The 24,625-nt window shown below is 51.7% G+C and overlaps 1 protein-coding gene across 2 annotated transcripts; it reads right to left on the bottom strand.

Annotated features, from left to right (window-relative positions):
• Nucleotides 1–4,334: 4,334 nt before the first annotated feature.
• PHLDB3 (pleckstrin homology like domain family B member 3) lies at nt 4,335–24,524 on the bottom strand. Of its 2 annotated transcripts, XM_041746524.1 has the most exons (16): nt 24,403–24,524; nt 23,506–23,894; nt 22,712–22,894; nt 22,333–22,470; nt 20,503–20,631; nt 20,199–20,360; nt 19,282–19,392; nt 19,043–19,126; nt 18,556–18,666; nt 11,731–11,830; nt 11,504–11,594; nt 11,335–11,422; nt 10,908–10,964; nt 6,531–6,750; nt 5,818–5,903; nt 4,335–4,739 (listed from the first exon to the last, which is right to left on the bottom strand). In XM_041746524.1, exons 2-16 carry the CDS (start codon nt 23,755–23,757, stop codon nt 4,605–4,607), a joined length of 1,947 nt encoding a protein of 648 aa, XP_041602458.1. In that variant the 5' UTR covers nt 23,758–23,894; nt 24,403–24,524; the 3' UTR covers nt 4,335–4,604. The 2 variants fall into 2 exon arrangements, with proteins under 2 accessions (XP_041602458.1, XP_041602459.1); XM_041746525.1 differs by lacking the exon at nt 5,818–5,903.
• Nucleotides 24,525–24,625: the final 101 nt, after the last annotated feature.

Below are 24,625 nucleotides of genomic sequence, written 5' to 3'. Positions count from 1 at the left end.
TCCCAATGGAGCACTGGGGCTGAGCCTCCGCTATCTTCATCTAGGTGGTAGTTACACATGTGTACAAATCTGTAAAGATTTACCCAGCTATAACTTATATACTCCACTGAGTGTACATTATACTTTTAAAAAAAGGAAGAAAAACGATAAAGGATATCACTGTGGCCTCTGTGTAAAAAAAGGAGAAGGTGGAAAAAAAAGAAGGGGCGCCTCGGTGGCTCAGTGGTTGCGTGTCTGCCTTCGGCTCAGGTCACGATCCTGGGGTCCTGGGATCCTGCATCGGACTCCCCACAGGGAGCCTGCTTCTGCCTCTGCCTGTCTCTGCCTCTCTGTGTCTGTCATGAATAAATAAATAAAATCTTAAAAAAAAAAAAAAAAGAAGAAGAAGAAGAAGAAGATTCTGGAGGGAGAGAAAAAACCAGGAGACCAGTGAGGGAGCTGGGCTGTCTTCCAGGTAAGGAAGAAAAGCAGCCCCTGACATCAGGGAGTTGGCCAGGCACCCGCAGTGAGGCCATGGTGTTCTGTTGCACACCAACACCAACACAGAACACCCACACTGGACAGGAGCACACCGTGACCTGGTGGAGGGAGACACGACCAGGACCACTGCATTACTGTGTGTAGGTTCAGAAACAAGAACATTGTGCAAGCTGCAAAATGACTAATCATCCCCATGTCCAGGCTCATATAAGTGTCTCCTTATGTTATGTTATAGTATTTATATAGATTATGTTTATTACATAATATTTATATTATTATACTATATTATATCATTATATAAGTCACATCTCTAACCTTCCTTTGTTTCTCTCCACTCATAGATAAGATTTATCTATACCAGGGAAAAATAGCGGCGGTGTTCATTAAGATATCATCTATTCCCCAGACCCCGTTGGGCACCCCTATTCCCAATAATGACTAGCACCTCACTCATACAGGTGACGTCACTTGGCTTCCTGCTGAGGCTCGCAGGGAGAAAGTGAATGACTACTTGTGAAGTCATCCAGCACTGACCCCTGCCTCCCTGCCTTGCAGCCTTGCAGCCTTGAAATCCCAGCCCCACTTATGGCTTGCTGTGTGACCCTGGGGAAGTGTCTTCACCTCTCTGAGCCTCTGAGATATCTGTTTTGTAAGGAGTGTCTTTTTTTTTTTTTTTTTTAAGGAGTGTCTTTCATAGTGGAGCAAGGCAGTGGGTAAAGTATAAACACTAGACAGACTGAAATTTTAATCTTGCCTGTGCCATCCTCTTGCTGTGTGACCTCGAGCAACTGGGACTCCCTCTCTGAACTTCAGCTGCCTCTTTTGCCAAATGGATCTGAAAACCCCTATCTCCTGAGGGATGGAGCGAGTCAGGTTAATAATACCATAACTACTGTGTGTTCAGGAGTAGGAGGCCCTGCAGTCCCCAGCTGCGTGGGAGAGTTTCAGGGAGGAACCCCAACTAGCCAGACCAGAAGAACTAGCATTTTGGGAGGGAGTGGTACCCAGGGTGGGGAGTCTCCTCTTGCTCAGGCCTGCCTGGATCCTCGATGCTGACCCCCACCTGGCCCAGGCCCAGAGAGCAGAGGGAGGGTTGAATGCAGCACCTTTACTTATACCTGTTCTGATTCTTCCCCGCTCCTATTCACAGAGATCACTGCAAAATGATTTACTATCTGGTTCCCCAGATAGGTGAACAGAGAGGCCAGTGTGGAGGCAGTCTCCAGCTCTGGAGGTCGTGGCAGGGCCTTATACAACCTTGGGTTGTCTGTCCACCACGGTTTCCTGTCCCCCGGGCCAAGGCAGGCCCTGAGCCCAGTGACATTCCCAGCCTATCTCAGACCCACTCCCTCTGGGACGTACAATCTGGGATGTATCAGGGAAGGGGTGGAGTTAGGGGCAGGGCTGGCTACATAATTTGTGGGGCTTGGTGCAAAACGTAAATATGAGGACCTGGTTCAAAAGGTATGAAAGAGTGCCATTAAAGATATTAAAATAGAAGTACATTTTCCGGGATCCCTGGGTGGCGCAGCGGTTTAGCGCCTGCCTTTGGCCCAGGGCGCGATCCTGGAGACCCGGGATCGAATCCCACGTCGGGCTCCCGGTGCATGGAGCCTGCTTCTCCCTCTGCCTGTGTCTCTGCCTCTCTCTCTCACTGTGTGCCTATCATAAATAAATAAAAATTAAAAAAAAAAAGAAGTGCATTTTCCCTTTCTTCTGCCATCTTTCTCCGCCCATCCTGGCATTTAATATCATATTCCCAAAGGCAAACATCTTGATGGTTGAGAGCACAGACCTTCAGAGGTATCTACAGATCCTGTCCCACACCCAGAGCAACCGGGTTACTAGACTCCCTTTCCAGTGGGCAGCTGCCCACTGCCATGCCCCAACCCAAGATGCCATGTGGGACAGGCGCATGACCCTGTTCTTTCTGAGTGTCTCTTGGCCCTGCTGAAGCTGGAGGGTGACAGTGGTCACAGGGCAGGGGCCGGGAGGGAAAGGCAGATAAAGCCTCTCTCCAGGACGGGGAAGGTGGCAGGAGGTGAATACTTGTGTGAGCTCCAATCCCCTCCAGTGTATGCCTGACATCCCTTTAGACTTCTTACAAAATACACATTCAAAAAAGAAAATTAAGAATTTCCATGTGGCAGCTATGGAGCATCAAATCGGAAAGGGCTTCTTGGCACAAGGACCTGTCAACTACACTGATCACCTGTGTGAGAAGCTGCCCCACCCCACTCCACCCCCTGCTGCTGTCAGCACTCAGTTTGCAGAGGGCTTGGGGTGAACTGATCCAAGAATCCAGATGTCTGGCACCTGGAGGTGGAGGCCAGGGGTCCCCCTAGGGCCCGGGGTTGGAGGCGTTTGTATCACCAGGACTCAGGAGCACATCTGGATCCTTAAGAAATCTTGCAACAGGGACGCCTGGGTGGCTCAGCGGTTGAGCGTCTGCCTTTGGCCCAGAGCGTGATCTCGGAGTCCTGGGATCGAGTCCCACATCGGGCTCCCTGCATGGAGCCTGCTTCTCCCTCTGCCTGTGTCTCTGCCTCTCTCTCTCTGTCTCTCATGAATAAATAAATAAAATATTTTAAAAACAGAAAAAAAGAAAAAAAAATCTTGCAACAGGACACCCAGGCCCTGAGGAAATGGGAACCAGACTGAGGGCCTAGTTCCAGAGAGGTTTTTCCAGTGGGCAAAGACCTGTCTCTACACAGTGAGGGCCTAGAGTGGTCAGGACTGCACTGAGCAATCCCAGGGGGCTGTGGAAGCCCAGAATAGGCAGGTCCAGCCCAGGGATCAAGGAGAGCTTCCTGAAGGAGGGGACACCTTGAATAACACCTAAAGAATGAAGAGCCCTTTGCTTATTCTCTGCTGTCTCGATCCTCAGCAGCTCTTTCTCATCAGTTAATTGAGCCAGCAGATGTTCCTTCAACACCTAATTTGCATTTGGGCCTTCTGCTGTGTGCCATGGACTCAGTAGTGACCCAAACAGCCCCGATCCCTGCCTCCTGGGGCTCCCAACCAGCACAGGAGACATGCTCATCGACTGATGACCCAAAGTCCCCAAGGCTGTGATGGGGGGAGGCACTGGCACAGTGTCAGGGCTGGCTGGCCCAGGAAGCCCAGAGGAAGCACCTAGCTCAGCCAGGAGAATCAGGGAAGGCTCCCTGGAGAAGGAAACATCTGAGCTATGATGAGTAGTAGGGTGGAGTGAGGAAAGGTGCCTCAGCATAAGGAGCAGTACGTACAAAGACCAAAAGATGAAAGGGAAGCATTTTTCCACTTCTATGGAATGAAATGTGCCCTATGGTGCTGAGGACAGGGCAGTAACCAGGATGCCACTGGCTATGACCTCATGGGATTCCTGGTCCATACGGGACACAGATCCATCACCAGTGATGACCTAGAGTGTTCAAGGATGAGACAGGGGAGCTCAAAATGGGGTGTTTGACCCACCCTAGGGGGCCCCAAGAAGGGCTTCCTGAAAGAAGGGACACCCCAAAGAAAACCTGAGTTGCCAGCTGGTTAAGGACAGGGCTGAGGGAATAATTATGTGCCAAGGTCCGGAGGACAGGAGCCTGAAGTTCCTTGAAGTTGCCAATAGGCCAGTCAAGTCAGAAAGGGAGGAAGCAGGGGACCCCACAAACTAATAAAACAAAATTGCCAAAGATTAAGGACTCACGCCTCCCCACCTCCCTCTCCCAGCCTTGACCTTAATGTTGAAGGCCTCCATCCCTATAGAGAGGAGAACCGGCTGTGGGACGCTTGGCTCCCAGAGGTACCTATAACTCAGATGTCCCGCCTAGGGGCCAAGGGGCCCTGGCCGGCCCGAGCTGGAAATACACTGCGGCAACCACTGTTTCCCTCCGTGTTTAATTCGGTATCACAGGAGCACCAATAAATAGTTCCTTCCCGCCCCTGCAATCCTCCTCCTTCCCGGGGCAGGGCCCCAAGGGCTGGCTTCCCGTAGCGGGAAGGCACCTGCAGCCCAGACACTGCGGCTCAGGCCCGCCGAGCCGCAGCACCTGCAGGATTCCAGAGTTCCAGAGGGGCGGGCCCAGGCCTCCCGACGGCGGGCGGGGCGCGGGGGCGGGGCCTCGCGGGACGTCCCCGCGGGTGGGGCCTCAAGGGGCGTGGTTCTCATCGGCAGCGGTCACGATGACGTCCATCCAGATGCGCATGGCCTCGGGGCTGGGCGCCACCATGTAGAACAGGCGCTCGTAGGTTTTCACGCAGAACGTCAGGCGAGGGTTGGGGCTCTGCGGTAAGCAGCAGAGTGAAGGTGGTTAAGGGAACCCCAGCCTCGCTCCTTCCGTGCTGTGTGGCATTGGACAAGTCACTTAGACTCTCTGAATCAGTGTCCCCATCTGTCTTCCTAAATGATGCTACCTACCTCACTGGGGTATGAAGATTAAGCGAATTAATATTTTTGGAGCTTTCTCTGAATCAGTGTCCCCATCTGTCTTCCTAAATGATGCTACCTACCTCACTGGGGTTGAAAATTAAGCGAATTTATATTTATGGAGCTTAGGATTTGGGGAGCAGGAGGGATTTAGAAGGAAGACTCGTGTCCCCTTTCTAGCCTACCTTCTGTGTTAGAAATATACGCATTCACATCCCCCCTCAAAATCTAGGTTTTTCTGGCTCATAACTGGAAAAAGCTAATATCTACACCCCATCTATTAAGTAACTAGTTGCCAATCCTGAACTGAGTAAATACTTTACACCTATCCACTACCTGCTGTTAACCTTCTCAAGTCTGAAGAAATGGATCACGCCGTGTCCATTTTGCAGGTGAGAAAATGAAGGCTGGCTAAGGGAAGTCACTTTCCAGATGTCTCACAGCTGGGATTCCAGCCTAAGCTCTAAAAGGCCATAGTCAGTTGCTTCCCAGAGTTTTCTAAATACCACACCAGTTGCCAACATTTAGATTTCTGGCACTGCACTTCTACAAATTTCGAATATCTGAGTCCCCTAGGGCAAGAGAATATGCAATGACAAGGTGCGGTCCATTCCCATTTGGCAACTATAGGCAGAGGCTGAGAAACCATCGCCTCCCCTAGATGCTAAGAGGCTGTCTTCGTCCTCATCCATTTATTCCCAGTTTGGCATCAGAGCTTTTCAAAGTTTTGCTTTAGATCTTTGGCTCCAAGAAAAGTAATAGTGGCTGAGAGCCAGAGACTGAGCTCTTAATTTTTGGTTGCTGCAGGGAAATGACCTGGTGCGCTCCTGTGTTGGATAGAGAACCCTGATGGTGTGGTGTACCCAGGGGCAAGCTAAAGCCTGCCAGCAGGGGCTCTGACCAGGAGGGCAAAGGGCACCACATGGGGGCTTCACCTTGAAGGCACAGCGTAAGTGGTCGTAATAGACTTCCTCAATGGCCTGGAAATAGATGACTCCTTTGAGCTTGGTCTCTTCCTTGTCTGATGGAGGGAGGAGGTGAGGGAGAGAAAAGCCAGTGAGAGGTGTGTGTGTATGCTTTGGGGCAGGGGTCACTAGAGCCAATTCCTGAGACTTACATTGGGGTGACAGAATGGTGGCAGAGTCTGAGGTCCCTAAGATACCCTGGTTGGGAGGTGAGTGAATGTTGAGATCAGAAGGGAGACTGGATAAGATTGGAAATGGGGTCTGGGGGGCTGCAATCCTAGGTCTCTGAGTGCCTTGGTCCTGGAGAAGAAGAGAGACTCTGGAGAGCCTCAGAATTACTGACTCGCCTGGAAAGGAAAGGTGAGGAGGGGCCTGGACTCCTGGGTGTTGAGGGTGGGGGGAGGATGCGGAATCCAAACAATGCGGGTTTGGATTCCTCCCTGTGTCCTAGGAAAATAGGGTCTGGGGAGACAGAATTGTATAGAACTGTTACCCACATTACTGAGGAGGGCTGGGGGGTTGGATTCTGGGTGGCTAACAGGGCTGGGGATCCAGACTCCTGGGGCTAAGAGAGAAGGGGGCAGGAGGCCAGGGCTCTTGGGTGTCTGTTGGGGAAGGCCTCAGGAATGGCCACTTCCAGGGTGTCAGGGCCCCAAGGTTCCAGGAGGCTGGCCTGGGCTTACCAGCATAGTAGGCCAGACGCCGAGCCTGGCGGTCGAAGCAGAACCACCGCTTCTTCCAGGTCTTAATGCGGCCGCCCATCTTCACCAGGGATCCGCGGCAGCAGCCTCCCGACACCCTCACATGCGGGCAGCTTTCGGGACTGTGGCCCCAACGTTCTAGGTGCTGGCGGAGATCCAAGACTCGAGGGCCTGGGGGGCGGGGTGGGGGCGAGGGCGGGGGCTGGGGAGGGAAGAGAAGGGGGCGCAGCTGACATCAGAGGGTCAGGGAGGGGGTGTCCTGCAGCCAGGGGTCCTGGCCATCCTGCTCACCCGATCAGCTCACCTGCAAGGCCCTTTAGCAGCTCTTTCTTTCTTTCTTTCTTTCTTTCTTTCTTTCTTTCTTTCTTTCTTTCTTTCTTTCTTTCTTTCTCTTTCTTAATTTCTTTCTTTTTTTCTTCAAAGTTTTACTTATTCATTAGAGACACAGAGAGAGGGGCAGAGACATAGGCAGAGGGAGAAGCAGGCTCTCCGGGGGGAGCCCAATGCAGGACTCAATCCCAGAACCCTGGGATCACACCCTGAGCAGAAGGCAGATGTTCACTCAACCGCTGAGCCACCCAGGAGTCCCTAACCAACCGTTTCAACAATGCTCATCATGAGAATGATTCTGACAGCTTCACTCAGTAACTAGGACACCCTTCCCTGGGGGGGGCTTCCTTGCAGCAACAACTTGACTTCCCATGACTGCCCTTGGGACAGGGCTACTAGGAGCCCCGAGCAAACTGAGATGCAGAAAGGTAAAATGATCCAACCGAGGTCACACAGAGCTTCTAGGTGGTAGAGCTGAAACACAAACCCAGGTCTCACCCCCCAGAGCTCACTCTAAAACACAAGAGGTATTCCAGAGAAGCGAGGGAGCCCAGTGGGACCCTCATATACTGTGAAATAGGGACCAAATAAGTGATCCATACATGAGAGCAGTTTCCACTACTGTTGTTATTGTGATGCAATCAGCAATTACTACCTGTGCTAAGAACTTTATGGGTATAATCCCTCTGCCACCTTCAGACTTTCTTGGGAGGTAAGGGAATTTTATTTGGGGGTGGGGGGGGGGAGGTAAGTACACCATTACCCCATTTTTACAGATGTGGAAACCAAGACTCAGAGAGGTTAAGTCACTAGGCCCAAGTCACACAGCTGGAGCTGATGGAACCAGGACTTGCCAGGCAGAGTGGCTATCTCAGGCGGCCAGGAAGGGGAGAATCAGGGCAATGAAAGTGTCTAGTGTATACGAGGCCCAGCCTGATCACACTTGTTCTTCCCAAAGGATCTCTGCAAAGAATGGTAATGATCCCCACAGTCACACTGAGGTTCAGGGCAGTGTGCCTCAGACTTGAGCAGGCAGGCTGACCCCCTACAGATTTTGTTAGAATACAGCCTTGTGTTGGGTTAGGGGTGGGAGTGAGGTTCTGTGCATGCAACAAGCTCCCCAGGTGCCAATGCTGCTGGTCCAAGGACCACACCTTGGGTATTGAGGGCTGAGAAAATGAGCTGAGAAGACAGGTGATGGCAGAGCAAGAAGGAATGAGAAACAGAGATGAGACTCCCTGGATAGAGGGAGGCAGGCAGAGGGGAGATACAGAGGTGGGAGCAGGATGCACAGGAGGGGAAGGAGCAGGTGGCAGTTAAAAATGCAGCTACTGGGGACTGGAACCTTCTATGGGTCCGGCTGCCAAATCCAGTTACACTAACGTTCACCAATGTGTACGAAAGGTCGCACTCGTGTCGAGCACTGTGCCAAGCGATCACACTGATCGCTTTGTTTCCTCTCAAAAAAGAAACAAAACCAAAAAAACCCTTCTATTGTCCCCATTTGCCAGATGAGGCAACTGAGGCTTCTAGAGAGGACGTTACTCATGAAGGTCACCAGCAACGATGTGGCTGACAGGGACCCCAATCCAGGACAGCTGTTGGGCTCGGGACTCTTTTTTTTTTTTTTTAACATTTTATTTATTTATTCATGAGAGACACAGAGAGAGAGAGAGAGGCAGAGACACAGGCAGAGGGAGAAGCAGGCTCCACGCAGGGAGCCCAACGTAGGACTCGATCCCAGGTCTCCAGGATCAGGCCCTGGGATGAAGGCAGCGCTAAACCACTGCGCCACCAGGGCTGCCCCTGGGCTCAGGACTCTCAACTCCACCGCTGTCCACTGTGTCACCCCCACAGTGCACCCATGCCTGCCCCTCTTGGGGCCTCAGTTTCCCATGCTGAAATTTGAGGGCTATCACCAGTGCCTTCCCCTTAGAGCCGATTCCAGGACGAGCGCGAGGTCAGGCTCTCCAATCCTGTGACTATGTTTCGAGGTGAGATGCAAGAGACACACTTGCACATGCACACAAGACAGCCAGAGGGGAACCAGGATGAGGGTGAGGTAAGACAATGCACAAAGCAGGGGGCTGTTTAATAAATGATGATGCTCCAAAGCAGGAATGCTTCATTTTTAATGAGCTACAGTTTATCCCTGACAGCCCAGAAGGCTCCACTGCCACGCCTGCTTTATTTGACTCTCTCTGGCTCTTATCAGCACCTGACATGCTACTTATTTCACTTATTGAAGCTGTTTTTTCTTTCTAAATGCTAGCTTCCTCCAGGGCAGGGATTGTCATTTGGGTCACTGCTGTGACCCCCGGCCTACCACACAGTAGGCACTCAATAAATATAAAGGAAGTTTATTTTTAAAAAAATAAGGAAAGGACAAATGGTTAAGAAAACAAAAAGCAGATGGGGAATAATGTGCTCACTTATGGGAAAAATAAATTCACAAAATATGGTTTGATCAATGTAAGCAGAAAAGTAAAAAAGATTTGAGGGCCACGGCAGGGAGGTGAGGGGCTCAGTGGTTGAGCACCTCCTTCAGCCCAGGGTGGCATGGGATCGGTTCAGCATGGGGCTCCCTGCATGGAGCCTGCTTCTCCCTCGGCCTGTGTCTCTGCCTCTTTCTCTCTCTCATGAATAAATAAATAAAATATTTTTAAAAAAAAAGAAGATTCAAAGGGGGCACCTCAGTGGCTCAGTCGGTTAAGTGTCTGCCTTCTGCCGGGTCATGATCTGGGGGTCCTAGTATTGGGCCCTGGTTCGGCTCCCTGCTCAGTGGGGAGCCTGCTTCTCCCTCTCCCTCTGTCGCTCACCCCCCTCAGCTCTCTTCTCACGCTCTGTCTCAAATAAATAGATAACATCTTTAAAAAAAAAAAAAAAGATTTGAAGGCTTCTCAACAAGAGGAAATACTTGCGCCTCCAGAGATACCATGGAGAGACCCTCACTTCCCCAAATTCAATAACATTTATTATGATAAAAATGTATTCCTGCTATTAGCATGGGTAAAAATATAATTTTAGTAAGGAGCTGTCAGCTAAATCCAGAATGTATAAAATTCTGCAAGATGAATGACTCAATTTTTTTCCACAAAGAAACAGCATTTTTTTTTTAAAGTGAAGAGGGAGGATTCTTAATCTCAGAGACTTTGGAGACATTTTAAGTGCATTGTATCTACTTTGTTTGGATCCAGATTCAAATAACCAACCATAAGAAGACATTTCTGAGGCAATTCAGGAGATGTGAATATGGATCACATATGATGATGTTAGAGAATTATTAATCATCCCATAAAGTATGACAGTGGCATTTTTGTTATGTTAAAAAGAAAACTCGTATTTGGAGATACACAGTGGGGTATGGACAAAATGATACAATATCTGGAATTTGCTTTAAAATATTCCATTGCAGGGTGGAGAGTAGGTGAGGGATCAATAAAACAAAGCTGGCAAATAAAACAAGATTCAAGACTGATAACCACCAGGGAGCTTAGCTGGCTCAGTTGGTAGAGTGTATGACTCCTGATCTTGGGGTCATGAGTTCAAGCCCACATATGGTGTGTATAGAGATTACTAAAAATAAATAAAAATCTCTAAAAAAAGAAAAAAAGACTGATAATCACTGGAGCTTCCTGGTGAGTACATAGGAACTTATTAATCTACTCTACATATGCCTGACTATTTGCATAATAAAGATTTTTTAAAGAATCAAACAAATTTTTAAATGTTCTAAGTGTTTTTGAAAAGCCCCAGCATATAGTTGCCCTCATTCTACAGTAAGTACTGACATTGTCACCCACTTATAGAAGAGGAAACTGAGGCACAGAAGTAAAGCATGTAACCCGAGGACATGCCACAGACATAGATAACCATGATAGGAACAGAAACCAGGCCTTCTTAGTTCCCCTCCCCTTGCCAAGCCACGGACACTTTTTTTGGAAGAGAGGAGAAGCTGAGAGAAGAAAAAGCCAAGGCCAGGGCAGAAACAGAGCAGGGAGGTGGGGCTGAGGGCAGGGGGCTACTGACCATGATGGCAGGTACAGCAGGGCCTGAGGAACCTTCTTTGCTTCTTCTCATCCCTTCCTGTGGGTTGAGGATGAGGAGTCAATGAGGATGCTAACCAATGAGAAGCAAGGGAAAAAAGTACTGGACTCCTGGGTCTGAGGGACGAGGGACTGGAGACCTAGACTCCCTCCTGGGTCTGAGGGAGGAGGGGGCTAGAGGCCTAGACTCCTGGGTCTGAGGGAGGAGGGTACTGGGGACCTAGACTCCTGGGTCTGAGGGAGGAGGGTACTGGGGACCTAGACTCCTGGGCCTGAGGGAGGAGGGGGCTAGAGGCCTAGACTCCTGTGTCTGAGGGAGGAGGGTACTGGGGACCTAGACTCCTGGGTCTGAGGGAGAAGGGGGCTGGAATAGGATCTCCTGACCCTAAGGAGGAGGGGTGGGGTCTCACCCGGGCCTTGAGCAGTCGCTCCCTCTCTGCCACAGCCTGCTGTAGGAGCTGCTCCATGCGGGCGATGTCTGGGTGGAGGGACCCACAGCTGGGAGGAGAGAACAGAGACAGAGCAAGCTACAGTGCCCCAGCCTCTTCCCATCTCCCCAGCTTCTCCCTGATGTCTCACCTGTTCCCAGGGCCACAGTTCAGCAGCTGATAGAGCGGGTGTCTCCCAGAGTCTCCTGATGCTGGTGGGAGGGGCGAGGCCCCCAGGGGTCCTGGGAGAGAAGGGCGGGGGTAGGGGGCCAGGATTCTCCCTGTCTGAGCCCTTCCACCTCTACTCCCAGACATCCAGGCTCCTCCATCCTTGCTGCAGGAAGGGAGGAGATACGTGGGAATGGGGGGGACACTCACCAGTACAATGGAGGGACAGAGGTCGGGGGGATCCCCTCTGGCTGGCTCTCTCTCCCCTCTTCCGGGGCAGGCTTCCAGTCCTCTGGAGGCCAATGGAGCCCTGGAAACACACAAGACCCATGCATACAGGAAAAGAGGCTCAGTCTCAACTGTAGGTCGGAGGACTGCCAAGGAAAAGCAGTAGCTCCTTGGCTCAGATCAGAAAGCTACTGTGAACACGATGCTGGGTGAAAGCAGCTAGTCACATAGGACCACACGGCGCAATGTGCAGAATGGGCAGATCTAGAGACAGGAAGTAGATTAGTGGTTGCCAGGCCTTGTGGGGAGGAGGGGAATTGAGGGGTGAGAGCTAGAGGATTCAGGGTTTCTTCTGGGCATGATGAACATACTCTAAAATGGAGTGTGGGGATGGCTGCACCATTCTGTGAATATACAAAGAAAACCACTGAATTGTACACTTTAAATGGGTGAATTGTAACATATGTAAATTATATCCCATAAGACTGTAAAAAAAAAAAAAAAAAAAGCCCATCATGTTGGTGTGGATGTGGGAAACCCATAAGCTCTCTCACAATGCTGGGGGTGTGGGTTGGGTTCTATTGGAATAACCTTTATAGAGGCCAATTTGGGTCTTCTTATTTTTATTTATTTTAGATTTTTTAAATTTTTAAATTTTTTATTTTTTTAATTTGAGATAGTGAACAAGCGAGAGAGTGCAAGAGCACAAGCCAGGGCAGAGGCAAAGACAGAGAAAGTAGCAGGCTCCCCGCTGAGCAGAGAGCCTGACAGGATCCTGAGATCATGACCTGAGCCAAAGGCAGACACTTAACTGACTGAGCCTCCCAGGTGCCCTGGCTCTTTTTATTTTTAAAATGGCAATTGCATAAACATTTGGGCCTCAATTCCACTTCTAGGCCTCTATACTATGGACACACTCCTAACATGTGCAAAATGACTTGAGTTTCAGATTGTTCCCTGCAAAGGCCTAGGAACTACCCCATCAGAAGGATATGAAGTAAATAAACCAGCCACCATCCACACCCCAGAAAATGCTCCCACATATAAAAGGAGGAGGATGCTCTTTTCTTTCTATCCAGAGAGGAAATAATCTCTAAGACAAAAGCAAATGCAGAACCGTGCAAAGAATGTACTACCTATACATAAAAAGATGGCAAAAATAAATAAATAAAATAAAAATAAAAATAAAAATAAATAAAAAGATGGCAAAAAGGGCAGCCCCGGTGGCTCAGAGGTTTAGCGCCGCCTTCAGTCCAGGGCATGATCCTGGAGACTCAGGATAGAGTCCCACTTCGGGCTCCCTGCATGGAGCCTGCTTCTCCCTCTGCCTGTGTCTCTGCCTCTCTCTTTGTGTCTCTCATGAATAAATAAGTACAATCTTAAAAAAAAAAAAAAAAAGGAAGGCAAAAGTATATTTATGACAGAATATCTCCAGGAAGACTCGAGAAACTGGCAACCTGGGGCTGTCCCCAGGAGGTGAATGCAATGGATAGAGACAATGGTGGGAGAGCCATCTCTCTAAATATCCTGCCATACCCTCCAAACTTTGAATGAGGGGAATGTTGGCTTTTTAAAAAAATAAACATGACAGCCAAATGTAGCCTGTGCTCTCAGACCAGAAAAAAAAAAAACTGGGGTTTTGTTTCGTTTTGTTTTTGCTAGTAAAACAATAGGGGGACAGCTGACAAAATATAAATAAGATCTGGTTATTTCAATAATATTATCTCAACATTAGTTTCCTGAATTTGATCACTGCAGTGTGGTTATGTAAGAGTGGCCTTGACCTTAGGTAATAAATGTAGAAGTATTTTAGGGTAAGGGGAAATCATGCTTCAGAAAAGAATAATAAAGTGTCCGTGCACATGCACACAATGTGTGTGTGTGGGAGAGAGAGAGAGAGAGAACAGTGAGAAAGAAAACAAAGCAAATGTCCAATGTGATAAAATGTTCATTACAGAACCTGAAGGCCAAGTATATAGGTATTCTTTCTACTGTTTCTGCAATTTTTCTTGTCTTACATTATTTAAAAATAAAAAGTTACCAAAAAATGAAAATAAATTTGAGAGTAATGAAGAAATAAAATGCAAAGCATTTTAAAAAGAAAAAACAACTCTGAGTGGATAATAAAGAATACAAATGGGGCGCTTGGCTGGCTCAGTGGGAAGAGCGAAGGACTCCTGATATTTGGATTGTGAGTTCAAGTCCCACACTGGGTATAGAGATTACTTAAAAATAAAATTATGGCAGCCCCAGTGGCGCAGCAGTTTAGCGCCGCCTTCAGCCCAGGGTGTGATCCTGGAGACCTGGGATCAAGTCCCACGTAAGGCTCCCTGTGTGGAGCCTGCTTCTCCCTCTGCCTGTCTCTCTCTCTGTATGTCTCTCTCTCTGTCTCTCTCTCTCCCCGTGTGTCTCTAATAAATAAATAAAATCTTTTTTAAAAAAATTAAACTATTTTAAAAAAGAATAACAAAAATAATACATTGCATAAAGTGAGCACCAATAAGGATACTCACTGCCATTCGTCACAAGGCTTCAAATATATTTGATTTGTGAGATAATAATAGCAAAGGAAAAATCAAATTGGTTACCTTGGGAAGGATGCAACAGAACCAAGTCTTTATTTTGAAGACTGGTGAGTAAAGTGAAATCAGCAAGCATGAGCATCTTTCCTGCATTTTCTACAAAAACCATGCCCCCGGGTAACCAAATAGTAAAGAAAGGCGGGATGCCTGGGTGGCTCAGCGGTTGAGCGCCTGCCTTCAGCCCAGGGCATGATCCTGGAGTCCTGGGATCGAGTCCCACATCGGGCTCCCCGCAGGGAGCCTGCTTCTCCCTCTGCCTGTGTCTCTGCCTCTCTCTGTGTCTCTCAAAAAAAAAAAAAAAAGTAAAGGAAGACAAGCCTCTACAGAAGTATTTTAATGAATAAATGAGGAGGAATATCAGGTTGGAAGTGGAGTACTTTAGATCCCTCGGATAAGGAGATAAGGCACTGATGCCAGAGAAAGAGAAACAGGCAAATGGCCCCCAGCAAGACTTGCACAATGCTGACCTTGCACCTGCTCGGGCACCCTGCAGCCAACTTTACATGATACAATCAGCAGACCCTGCCTGGGAAACTCTACAAAACAGCCATCTGGTGTCTTCACCAAATAAATTACAAGAGGGACAGAAAAAGAAACGGAGGGGAAGGCTATAAAGACTTAAAATATATAGCCACTAAAAAGAAAAAGAAAAGAAGAGTAAACTATAGTATTTAGGGACAGACACTTAACTGGTTGAACTTCATATTTTTTTCTTAAAGATTTTGCTTATTTATTTGAGAAAGAGCATGAGCAGGGGTTGAAGGACAGAGGGAGAGGGGGACGCAGACTCCCTGATGAGCAGGGCGCCAGCCTGATGCAGGGCTTGATTCCTGGACCCTGAGAGATCATGCCCCAAACAGACGGCAGACACTTAACTGACTGAGCCACCCATGCGCCCCTGAACTTTAAAGAAATATAAGATACTACTATAAACGTCAGGCCAGCAGCCATTCTCCAGGAGGCACATGGGGTTATCATTCAGGGGCATGTGGTGTGTTTCCGGAGTGGCTGCCAGTTTTGCCTCCTGACACAGCTGGCAGTTCCAGAGTGTTCCCATATAATAATTAAGCTGGGTGTGTGTTCCATGTGATTTTCTATACTCATGTTATCTTTAATAAAAAAAAAAATGTTTGACAAAATAGCAACAGCAAGTATTTATCAAGTGCTCATTCCATGCCTAACGGCATACCTGGCGCCCTGTAGAGCCACCGAAGTTTCTAAAAAGCCCAGGGAGCTGGGAAAGTTTCGCTCCCCTTCGCAGGGAGGACACTGAGTCCCAAGCCCCTGTGCCTCTTCACTCTTTCCTCACTTCAACCACTATTCCCAGCACTTCCTCACTGAGACCTGAGATACCTGGCACTGAGGAAACAAGGGGGGGTAAGGGGGACCCAAGCTTCATCTGCATGGTGCTTATGTTGTAGGAACTGAATAAACTATCATACAAATAACTGTATCACTAGAAATTGCTGTGAGCAGAGAGAATAAGGTGTCATAATAGAGGATCAGCTTCTAACTGGGAGACCAGGGATAGCCTTCTGGACACTTGACCCTAAGGCCCAAAGAATGAGAGTTGGTGGGGAAGACTGAGGAGAACAGTGTTCCAGGTAGAAGCATCAGCAAATGAAAAGGCCCTGGGGCAGGAGCAAGTAGGGAATGTTGGCAGGTCAGGGCTCCTGCAGCTACAGCAGAGTGTATGTGGGGGACAGTGGTGAGAGGTGGCAGAGACCAGATCATGCAAGGGACCCACAGGCTCAGGTGGGGAGGCTCAGGAGGCTGCTGACAGCTTTAGGTGGGGGAGGACTGAAGGAGGGGTCGAGATCACTGGCTGTTGTGTGGGGAAGAGATTGTTGAGAGACAAAAAGTAAGATGAAGACATTCAGTGAAGAAGCTGGTTTAGGGTCACAAAATCAGAGATGAGGGTGAGAGTGTGTGCTAATAATTATGATAATACTAATAATTGTAATGATCATCAGAGCGACAGCAGCACGTTCACTGAACACCAACTATGTGCCAGGCACCATGCTAAGCACTTTAGCCATCAACCAGCGGGTGCTGTTGTTGTTCACATTTGTCAGCTAAGTAAACTGAGGCAAAAAGATGTGTCCTGGGGGAACCTGGGTGGCTCAGCGGTGGAACGTCTACCTTCAGCTCAGATCGTGATCCTGGGTCCCGGGATGGAGTCCCTCATTGGGCTCCCTGCACGGAGCCTGCTTCTCCCTCTGCCTGTGTCTCTGCCTCTCTCTCTGCATCTCTCGTGAATAAATAAGTAAAATCTTTAAAAGCAGCAGAACAGGTGTTTGAACCCAAGCAGCATCAGTACCCTGGCACAACACGTGATCCTGGAAAGAAGGGTAAAATCTGAGACTTACGGGACTTGGAGGGACCAAGAGGAAGGAGCGAGGAGTCCTTTGTTAATTCACACACTCATTCATCCACTTGTGTATGTTTACCTGGCCAGGTAAGTAAATACTCCCTGGGCTCCTCGTGTGCCCTGTGGTCCCCAGCCGTGTCCCCTGAGCCAGCGCTAGCCATGGTGCCCTCCTGCGTTCTGAGGGACTCCGGAGACACCCTTGCCTCGTGGGAAGCAGGCAGACTGGGCTCAAACCCAGCTCGGCCACTTCTGGGGACTGTGACTTTGGCAAGTCCTGTCTTCTGAGGTTTGAGTCCCCCTCTGTAAAGTGGGCAATGTCCCACCACCCTGCCGTAGTTGATGCAAAGATTAAATGAGGGACCTCATGCAAAGCACACAGGAGAGTCCCTGGGATGGCCTCCCCAGGTGGCACCCAGGTGCAAGGTGGGCATGGGATCCACACCCGTGGGCACACGGTCCGTGGCAGCCAATAACCCAGGTCACAACTGCATAGGAATGGACCTGGCTTCCCAGCAAGTATTTATACATAGGCAATTTACTTTTAAGGGTCATATTTACCATAAGTCATGTTGCCCAGGAACGCAGCTGACGCTTCACCTTTATCAGGCTGCCAGGGGAACCAGCTGGAAAGTTAATTTCCCCAGGCGGATAATAATGGGGACCTACTTTGGGGGGTTGTTCTGAGCAAAGAATGAAATATTTTCACATTTTGTAGATTGATAGATCTCACGATACACATATTAAGTTGAACCACACCTGGATGCCAAAAATGACCCCTTCCCATGTCCAAATAATATCAATTCTATGCTCTGCCTCTGTTTCTTTACCTATAAGATGCAGGCAAGAAGCTAGCTGATGGTACCGTTGCAAAGACAAATGGGTGAATACGTGCGAGGCACTTAAAACAGTGCCTGGCACACGCTCAAGACTCAACAAATGTCAGCTGTCATCGTTATTCCTGTTTATAGTGTTATCTTGAGAGTCATTAAAAATGACGAGGCAGCTCTAAATGTATCAGTAGAAGACAGTCTCCACGATAGAGTGTTAGGTTAGAAAAATCAAAGCCAACAAGTAGTTGATACATGCATTTTTGAAGAAAAGTTTGCATAAGAACTATCAATTTGGGGGCCCCTGGGTGGCTCAGTTGGTTAGCATCTGCCTTTGCCTTAGGTCATGATCTCAGGGTCCTGGGATCAAGCCCCACATCAGACTCTCTGCTCAGTGGGGAGCCTGCTTCTCCCTCTCCTCCCAGCTCATGTTCTAACTATCTCTGTCACTATCTCTGTCTCTCTCTCTCAAATAAATAAAATCTTAAAAAAAAAAAGCTACCAACTACCAATTTCTAAGTGCTTAGTTGTGCATCCACACAACTAAAACAAAACTCTTCACCTAGCATTCAGCCTCTGCCTACTGCACAGCACTGTGACGCTCTCTACTCGGTTTCATTTTAAAGAGTTAGTAACAATGAATGTCGTATGCCGTTAATAAATGGGGAGCCCCGGTTTTAAGGAGATCTAGAAGGAGGGGTACCCAAGAAAGCATTGCTGGGGATGGGGCTGTGGGCCAGTGGGGTGGAAAGAGAGTGCCTTCTTATCAACACGCCCTATTTGGCTGCTTTTGAAATTTACTCCTGGATGTACCCAGTCCCATTCTGTCAGGGAAGTGGTGGGGTGTCAGGAAGAAGAAAGAGAATCAGTAAGTAAAGCTTGAGCCTAACAAAAAATCAAAATACCCCTCGTTCATCCTTTCCTCTCCCCCAGTCTCCCATGGTAGAGAAAGCCACAGGGAAAGTTCTGGAGATGCAGTGACAGCGAGAAAGTCACATGGGGGACCAGAGGCAGTGGGGGAAGGTACCTGCAGGGAGCTGTGAACAGAGAAGAGGCAGGAGGAAGTGGCGGAGGCAGTGTGGGCGGTGGGGTCCTGGTACACCAGCAACTGGCGGTCTGTCTTCTGGGTGAACAGGAGCTTCGGGAGAGGGGTTGAAGGTTAATGGGAGCTGGAATGATCCCAGAGGACCCACCAGTTCCCAGAAGCTCTGGCCCTTGTCTCCAGTGTCAACCTATTCCTCAGATGGAAAAACAAAGGCTCAAGGTCACAAGAGAGCTAGCCTGGGGTCTTAGGAAGCAAGAACCGTGGGAGAGACTACAGGTTCCCTGAGGAGGAGGGACTGGGGGCCTGAATTCCTGGGACCCAAAGATAAAAGGGTTTAAGGGTAGGGAATTGTAAACCCCAAGGGAGAAGGGGTCTGGGGGCCTGGACTCCTGAGGGAGGAGGAAGAGTTTGGGGGATGGTCTCCTGGGTCTGAGGAGGAGGGGCTGAGAGGCACAGGAAATCCCCATACCTTAGTGAGGGCCTGGCTGGACTCAGAGAAGTTCCTGCCCGGGGTTCTCTGAAGGCAATTAAGCTCGAGCAATCGGTTCCGCTCCTAATAGAGGAGCAAGTTATCACTGGCTGGCACCTTGCAGCATCGGAATGGGCCGTCCCAGCTGCCTTCTCTGATGCCAGGAGACATCCTGGGGTGCCGAGTGGTGATGAGAGGCCCCAGAGGGACAGTTGGACAGGTCTCCTTGGAGCACGTACCTGTGTCAGGGCCTGAAGGGCCTCCTCCTTCTTCTGGCTCAGCCCCCTGCTCTCAGCTGCCATCTGCTCCCCCAGAGACTTGAGCTGCTCCTCTAAGACCTGGATCCGGCGCTGCAGGGCACAGCCCGGGGCCCTGGTTACTCAGCGGCCCTCGGGTTCCCAGTTGGCTCCCCTAGAGCCAAGTCCTCCTCGAGAGCCTGGGGAATGCTGGACCCCATAACAGAGACCCGGGGACCTGGGTGCCCAGGCAGGAGTGGGGGTTGGGGGCTCAGAGTTATGTTCCCTTGGCACCTTTCTTCCCTTTTGGGGGTCCAGGAGAAACCTGGGGTGAGTTGGAGGGGATGGAGGATCTGATGCTCAGACAGAGATGGAGAGAGGCAGAGAAGACCCAGAGAGAGTTGTGGAGGACAGAGAGACCAATGAGAATAGAGACAAAAACAAAGGACCAAGACCGCCCCCCAGAAGAAGAGGTAAGAAAGGAGACAAGGCACAGACAAGACAGACAGAGGGAGAAGAGAGAGTGACAGGGAGAAAGTCCAGAAATGGGGGTGGGGAAAGGAGCCACTCGTCCCAATCAAGAGGTTCAGATCCCAGCTCTATCCTCTACAAACTGAGTGACCCTGGGAAAGGTTACTTGAGCATCTTGACCTTCAGTTTCTTTATTCATAAAGTCTGGGGGGGGGAGAGTCAGATTGGCCCCCTCTGATTCTCATAAGGACTCGATGAGTAAAGACTCATGAAACATTTAGGACCATGCCCAGCACATTGTAAACACTCAATAAATGTCCATGACTGTCGTAAACTCTTCTGAAGACCGTGACGCAGGTGGGAAATGAGGGCAGGGCAAGGGCCAGACCTGGAATGGAGGAGTCAGAGGGCAGAGGCAAGGGAGGAAGGACTGGCCCAGTCTGACTCACCCTGTGCTGTGCCACACTGGCCTGGAGCTCCCGGACCTTGGGGTCTCCTGCCCGGGCCCCAGGGCTGTCCTGGTCCTCCTCCTCCCGCCGGCTCTCCTGCTCCAACTGCTGGAACTCCAGGTCCTCATATGCACGCTGGGCCGCATCCAGCTGTTCCCTCATCTGTGGGTGGGATTGCAGGACCTGGAGAGGTCTGGACCACCCCCTGGGGCCCAGGGCAGGTAGGTGGGCCAGGACCAGGAGTCCTGGTCAAGGAGGGAAGAGGGGCCTGGTTACCAGGTCCCTGAGAGGATGCGGACCTCACCTCCTGCACTCCCTGCAGAAGCCGCTCACGCTGGTCCTCTGGCTGTGAGTCAAGCTGCCCCTGGGCCTCCTGGAGTCTCTGGCGAAGACCCTCCACACGATCCCGCTCCTGGCTCAGCTGCCTCTGCTCCTGAAAGAACACCCAGGCTCCCAGCCTCAGTCTGGACACAGGAAGAGAACAGAGGCTGGCATGGGCCAGGCTACCTGGATCGCGAGACCCCGCCTGGGTGAGCGCTCCAAGAGTACAGGGACTCCCCATCTGTCTGTCTGGTTCACTCTTTTTTTTTTTTTAAGATTTTTTTTTTTTTAAGATTTTACTTGTTTGAGAGAGGGAGGGAGTGAGAGAGTACAAGAGCAGGGGGAAGAGGGAGAGGGATATCCCACCGAGCAGGGATCCCAATGCAGGGCTCAATCCCAGGACCCTGGGATCATGACCTGAGCCAAAGGCAGACATTCAAACCACTGAGCCTCCCAGGCGCCCCCATCTAGTTCACTCTTGTACAGGCTGGGACAATCAGGACAGTGAAACACAGACTGGGGCACCTGGGTGGCTCAGTGGTTGAGCATCTGCCGTTGACTCAGGTCGTGACCCTGGAATCCTGGGATCGAATCCTGCACTGGGCTCCCCAGAGAGAGCCTGCTTTTCCCTCCGCCTATGTCTCTGCCTCTCTCTGTGTGTCTCAAATAAATAAATACATACACACATACATACATAAAAATCTTAAAGAAAAGAAAAGAAAACACAGAGACTACGGAAACCAAAAGTGAGGAGCAATGTGTACCGGGATGATCCATGGCTTCCTGGAGGTGAGGATTTTAAGATAAGCCTCAAAAATCAGGGAACAATTAGACCTGGGGAGAGAGAAGGAGCTGGAAGGGCACTTGAGGCTGAGGGCACAGTGCGGCACAGATGCATAGTAGTTGAAAAGCACAGGAAGTTTCAGGGGTAAAGCCTGGTCAGAGAGGAAGATGTGGTGGGGCGGTAGCCACGAGGAGCACAGAGGGAGGAGGTGACAGTGGAAAGGCAGGGACGGTGAGCTCCTGTCTGGTTTGGCCAACCAGGCTGAGGAGTCCTTATCCTGGGGCAACAGGACTAGTCAGGGAGCTGAAAGAACCGGGCATGTTGTCTGACAGCAGGTTTGGGGCTGGAGAGAGGGAGGTGTCCAGAGCTGTGCGCCTGTTTTTAAAAACACTGTCGCTGTATCATTATCACACCTTACGAATGAATTGATTCTCAAAGAATTTATAGACAATACCAGGTCTCAGATTGGCTTTTAAAACTGGGGTTGGGGGGCAGGGGGCGCCTGGGTGTCTCAGTTGGCTGAGTGTCTGCCTTCAGCTCAAGTCATGATCTCGGGGTCCTGGGATAGAGCCCAGAGTGGGGCTCCCTGCTCAATGGGGAGCCTGCTTCTCCCTCTCCCACTCATGGCTCTCTCTGTCAAATAAATAAATAAAATCTTAAAATAAAACAAAACAAAACTGGGGATGGGGAAGCAAATGGAGGGACATGAAACAAGAATGGAAGATCAATTACGGCTGAAGCTGGTGAGCATACCACATGGCCACCCACCTGACTACTCTGTGGGTTTGACATTTTTCACAATATGACATTCAAAGAGCACAGAGAGAGGGGCAAAGGAAGAGACCCCAATGTGTCAGGCCTCAGAATCATGGTCCAGGAGGGAGGAGGAAAACAAGGAGCATCTACCCACCCCACCCCCAGCCCCAGTATCCCTTTGGGGAATGGGGCTCAAGTCCCAAGGGCACCACCAGGAAGATCCGTTGGACAAGGAAGGAAACTGATGGTCAAGATCCAGCAGGACACACTGACCTGTTCCCGCTGCTCCTGGCTGCCCTGCTCCGTGTCCACCTGCTGTCCCAGCAGCTCCCGGAGCTGCTCCTCCTCGCGCCGGGCAGCCACCCGCTCCCCAGCCAGCTCGCCCCGCAGAAGGGCCACTTCCACCTCCATCTGTGGGGAGGAGGTAGGCGCTGGCCCAGAGGCCTGGGTCCGAGGAAGGAGGAGGCTGGGGACTCAGACTCCTGGGTCCACGTGGGGTGTGCCTGGGGGTCTGAGCTCCCGGGTTCCGAGGGAGGATAGGGCTGGAGGCCTAAGGGTCGGATTCCGCGGGAGGCAGGACGGGGTCGGGAGCTTGGCCTTGAGGGCTCCCCTTGAGCCGGGGCCAGACTGCCCACGAGGTCCGCAGGCTCACCTCGATCCTCAGCTCCTTCCTCTGGCGCTGCAGCTCCTTCACTCGCTGCTCCATCAGGGCCACGCGGGTCAGTGCCTCGACCTGCTGCTCTCGAAGCCGCCGTGCGGCCCCCCGCACCCCCTCCCCGGGCGGGGAGGATGCGGGGGGCGTGGCCGGGGTCCGTGCCGGGGGCGGGGCCTCCCCCTGAGGGTGGAGGGGGCGTGGTCAAGAGGAGAGGCCGGGTCTCTGCGCGGCGAGGCAGGTGCGTTCCCCCAGCACTCCGGGGCTGGGGGTCTGGTCAGCCCAGTCGGCCGCCACGCCCGTTCATTCGAGTGGGGGAGGGCGCAGGCGCGTAGCCCCCCACCCTGCCGAGAGGAGACCCAGGGGCCTGCAGTTCGGGGAGGGGGTACGCAGGCGACTCCAGGAAGATCCCGTTTTCGCTACCAGGTCCCATTCTCTTGACATCGCGTCCTGGTGGACCTGGGTCTCTCTCCCTGTCTCCCCAGGTCGCTCTGAGTCTTCCCCCCGTTTCTCTGGGTTTTGTCTCTCCGACTCCGTATCTGTCTCCGAGTCTCTAGGTCTCTCCCTCTCAGAGTATTTCCCTTCGAGCATCTCTGTCCTTTGTTTCTGGGTCCCTGTGTCCCTATCCCCATCTCTCTGTGTCTCTGTCTCTCTTGGGTCCTTGTCTCTCGGTGTCCCTGTGTCCAGGTGTCTCTCCCGGCTCTCCATACCTGTCCCTCTGTCTCTGTCACCGCTGGCCCCTGCCTTTCTCTCTGGGCCCCTGTGACCCCTCCTCCGCCCTCCAGCTCCCTCACCGCGTCGCGGCTGCTCTCCGTGCTGCTGCCTTCTCCCACTTCTTCCTCTTCCTCAGCCTGCTGCTCAGCTCCTCGGCCGCTCGGAAGCTCCTTCACTGGCTGGGGCTCCTCCGGGGCCGCGGGCGCCTCCGGCTCGTGGGGGTCCTCGGGGTGCACGTGAGGCTGTGCAGCCCCTTGGGGCCGGACCTCCGCGTCGCCCTCCGAGACCGGAGGCGGCTGGCCCCCCTCCTCCGGGCCGCTCGGCGTCCCCATGGCCGCTGGGCGCTCCGGCGGAGTGGGCGGGCCCCCGAGTTTCCGGGGGCGTGGCCTGGCAGCGTGGGGGTGCGGCCCACGAGCCCCGAGCAACTCCCGATCCGCCGGCGCTGGGAAAGAGCTCTAGGAGGCGGGGCCTAAGAGATCAAAGGCTGGAGCTGAGCGCCCCGGGGGCGTGGCCTAGAGTTTCTAGGGGCGGGGTTCGGTGGATCCCAGGGCGCCACACCCCCAAAGGCCGGATCGGAATTTGAGTCGGGGTCTTAGCACGCCCCCTACTGGCCTTTCCCCTCCCACCCAGGTGTCCAGCCCGGTACCCTCGCAGCAACCCCCCGCGAATCCCTTGGAGCACTCCAGAGCGATCCCATCTCCTCCCTCCCGGACTCCGGCGTCCGGGATCCCGCACCCTCCTTTCCCGAGCCTGGTAGACTTGGCCTCGACTCCACTGCGGGGGGATCAGCGCCCCCGCCGTCGCACTCAGAGATCCAGGAGTCTGGGCTCCTACTTTCTCTCCCCGAACTAACCAAGAGACTGCGTCCTCCGCTCCTCCCGGGGGCGAGATTCCCAAACTCCAGCCTCCCTTCTCCCCGAGAGAGCCCAGAAGGCCGTCTCCAGCCCCCTCCTTCCCCGCAGCCCCGGCCCCCTCACCTGCTCAGGATTCGGCGTGTTTCGCTCTGCGCTCGGGGCGCAGCCTGTTCCGTCTACGGGACAGGTGGCTGGGGAAGAGGCAGGAGAGAGAAGCTGCTCTGTCCCCCTCCCCAGCAGCCCGGAAGTGGAGGGGGGGACAACAGGTCCAACTGCTCCCGAGGGAGGAGGGAGCGACCAGTTTGCCCCGCCCGCGGCCGCGGCATCCGGCCATCCCGGCCCCACC

This window comes from Vulpes lagopus, chromosome 2 (assembly GCF_018345385.1).
Source record: "Vulpes lagopus strain Blue_001 chromosome 2, ASM1834538v1, whole genome shotgun sequence".
NCBI classification, from domain to species: Eukaryota; Metazoa; Chordata; class Mammalia; order Carnivora; family Canidae; genus Vulpes; species Vulpes lagopus.
This window is presented reverse-complemented; position numbering and strand designations above follow the sequence as displayed.

Coding starts and splice junctions, on each gene's coding strand:
- PHLDB3 (XM_041746524.1), bottom strand. CDS start 23,757: ATGGGGACGCCGAGCGGCCCGGAGGAGGGGGGCCAGCCGCCTCCGGTC. Junction 20,361..20,502: donor TTCTGCAGGGAGTGCAGGAG/GTGAGGTCCGCA, acceptor TCCCACCCACAG/ATGAGGGAACAGCTGGATGC. Junction 11,423..11,503: donor AACTGTGGCCCTGGGAACAG/GTGAGACATCAG, acceptor CTCTCCTCCCAG/CTGTGGGTCCCTCCACCCAG.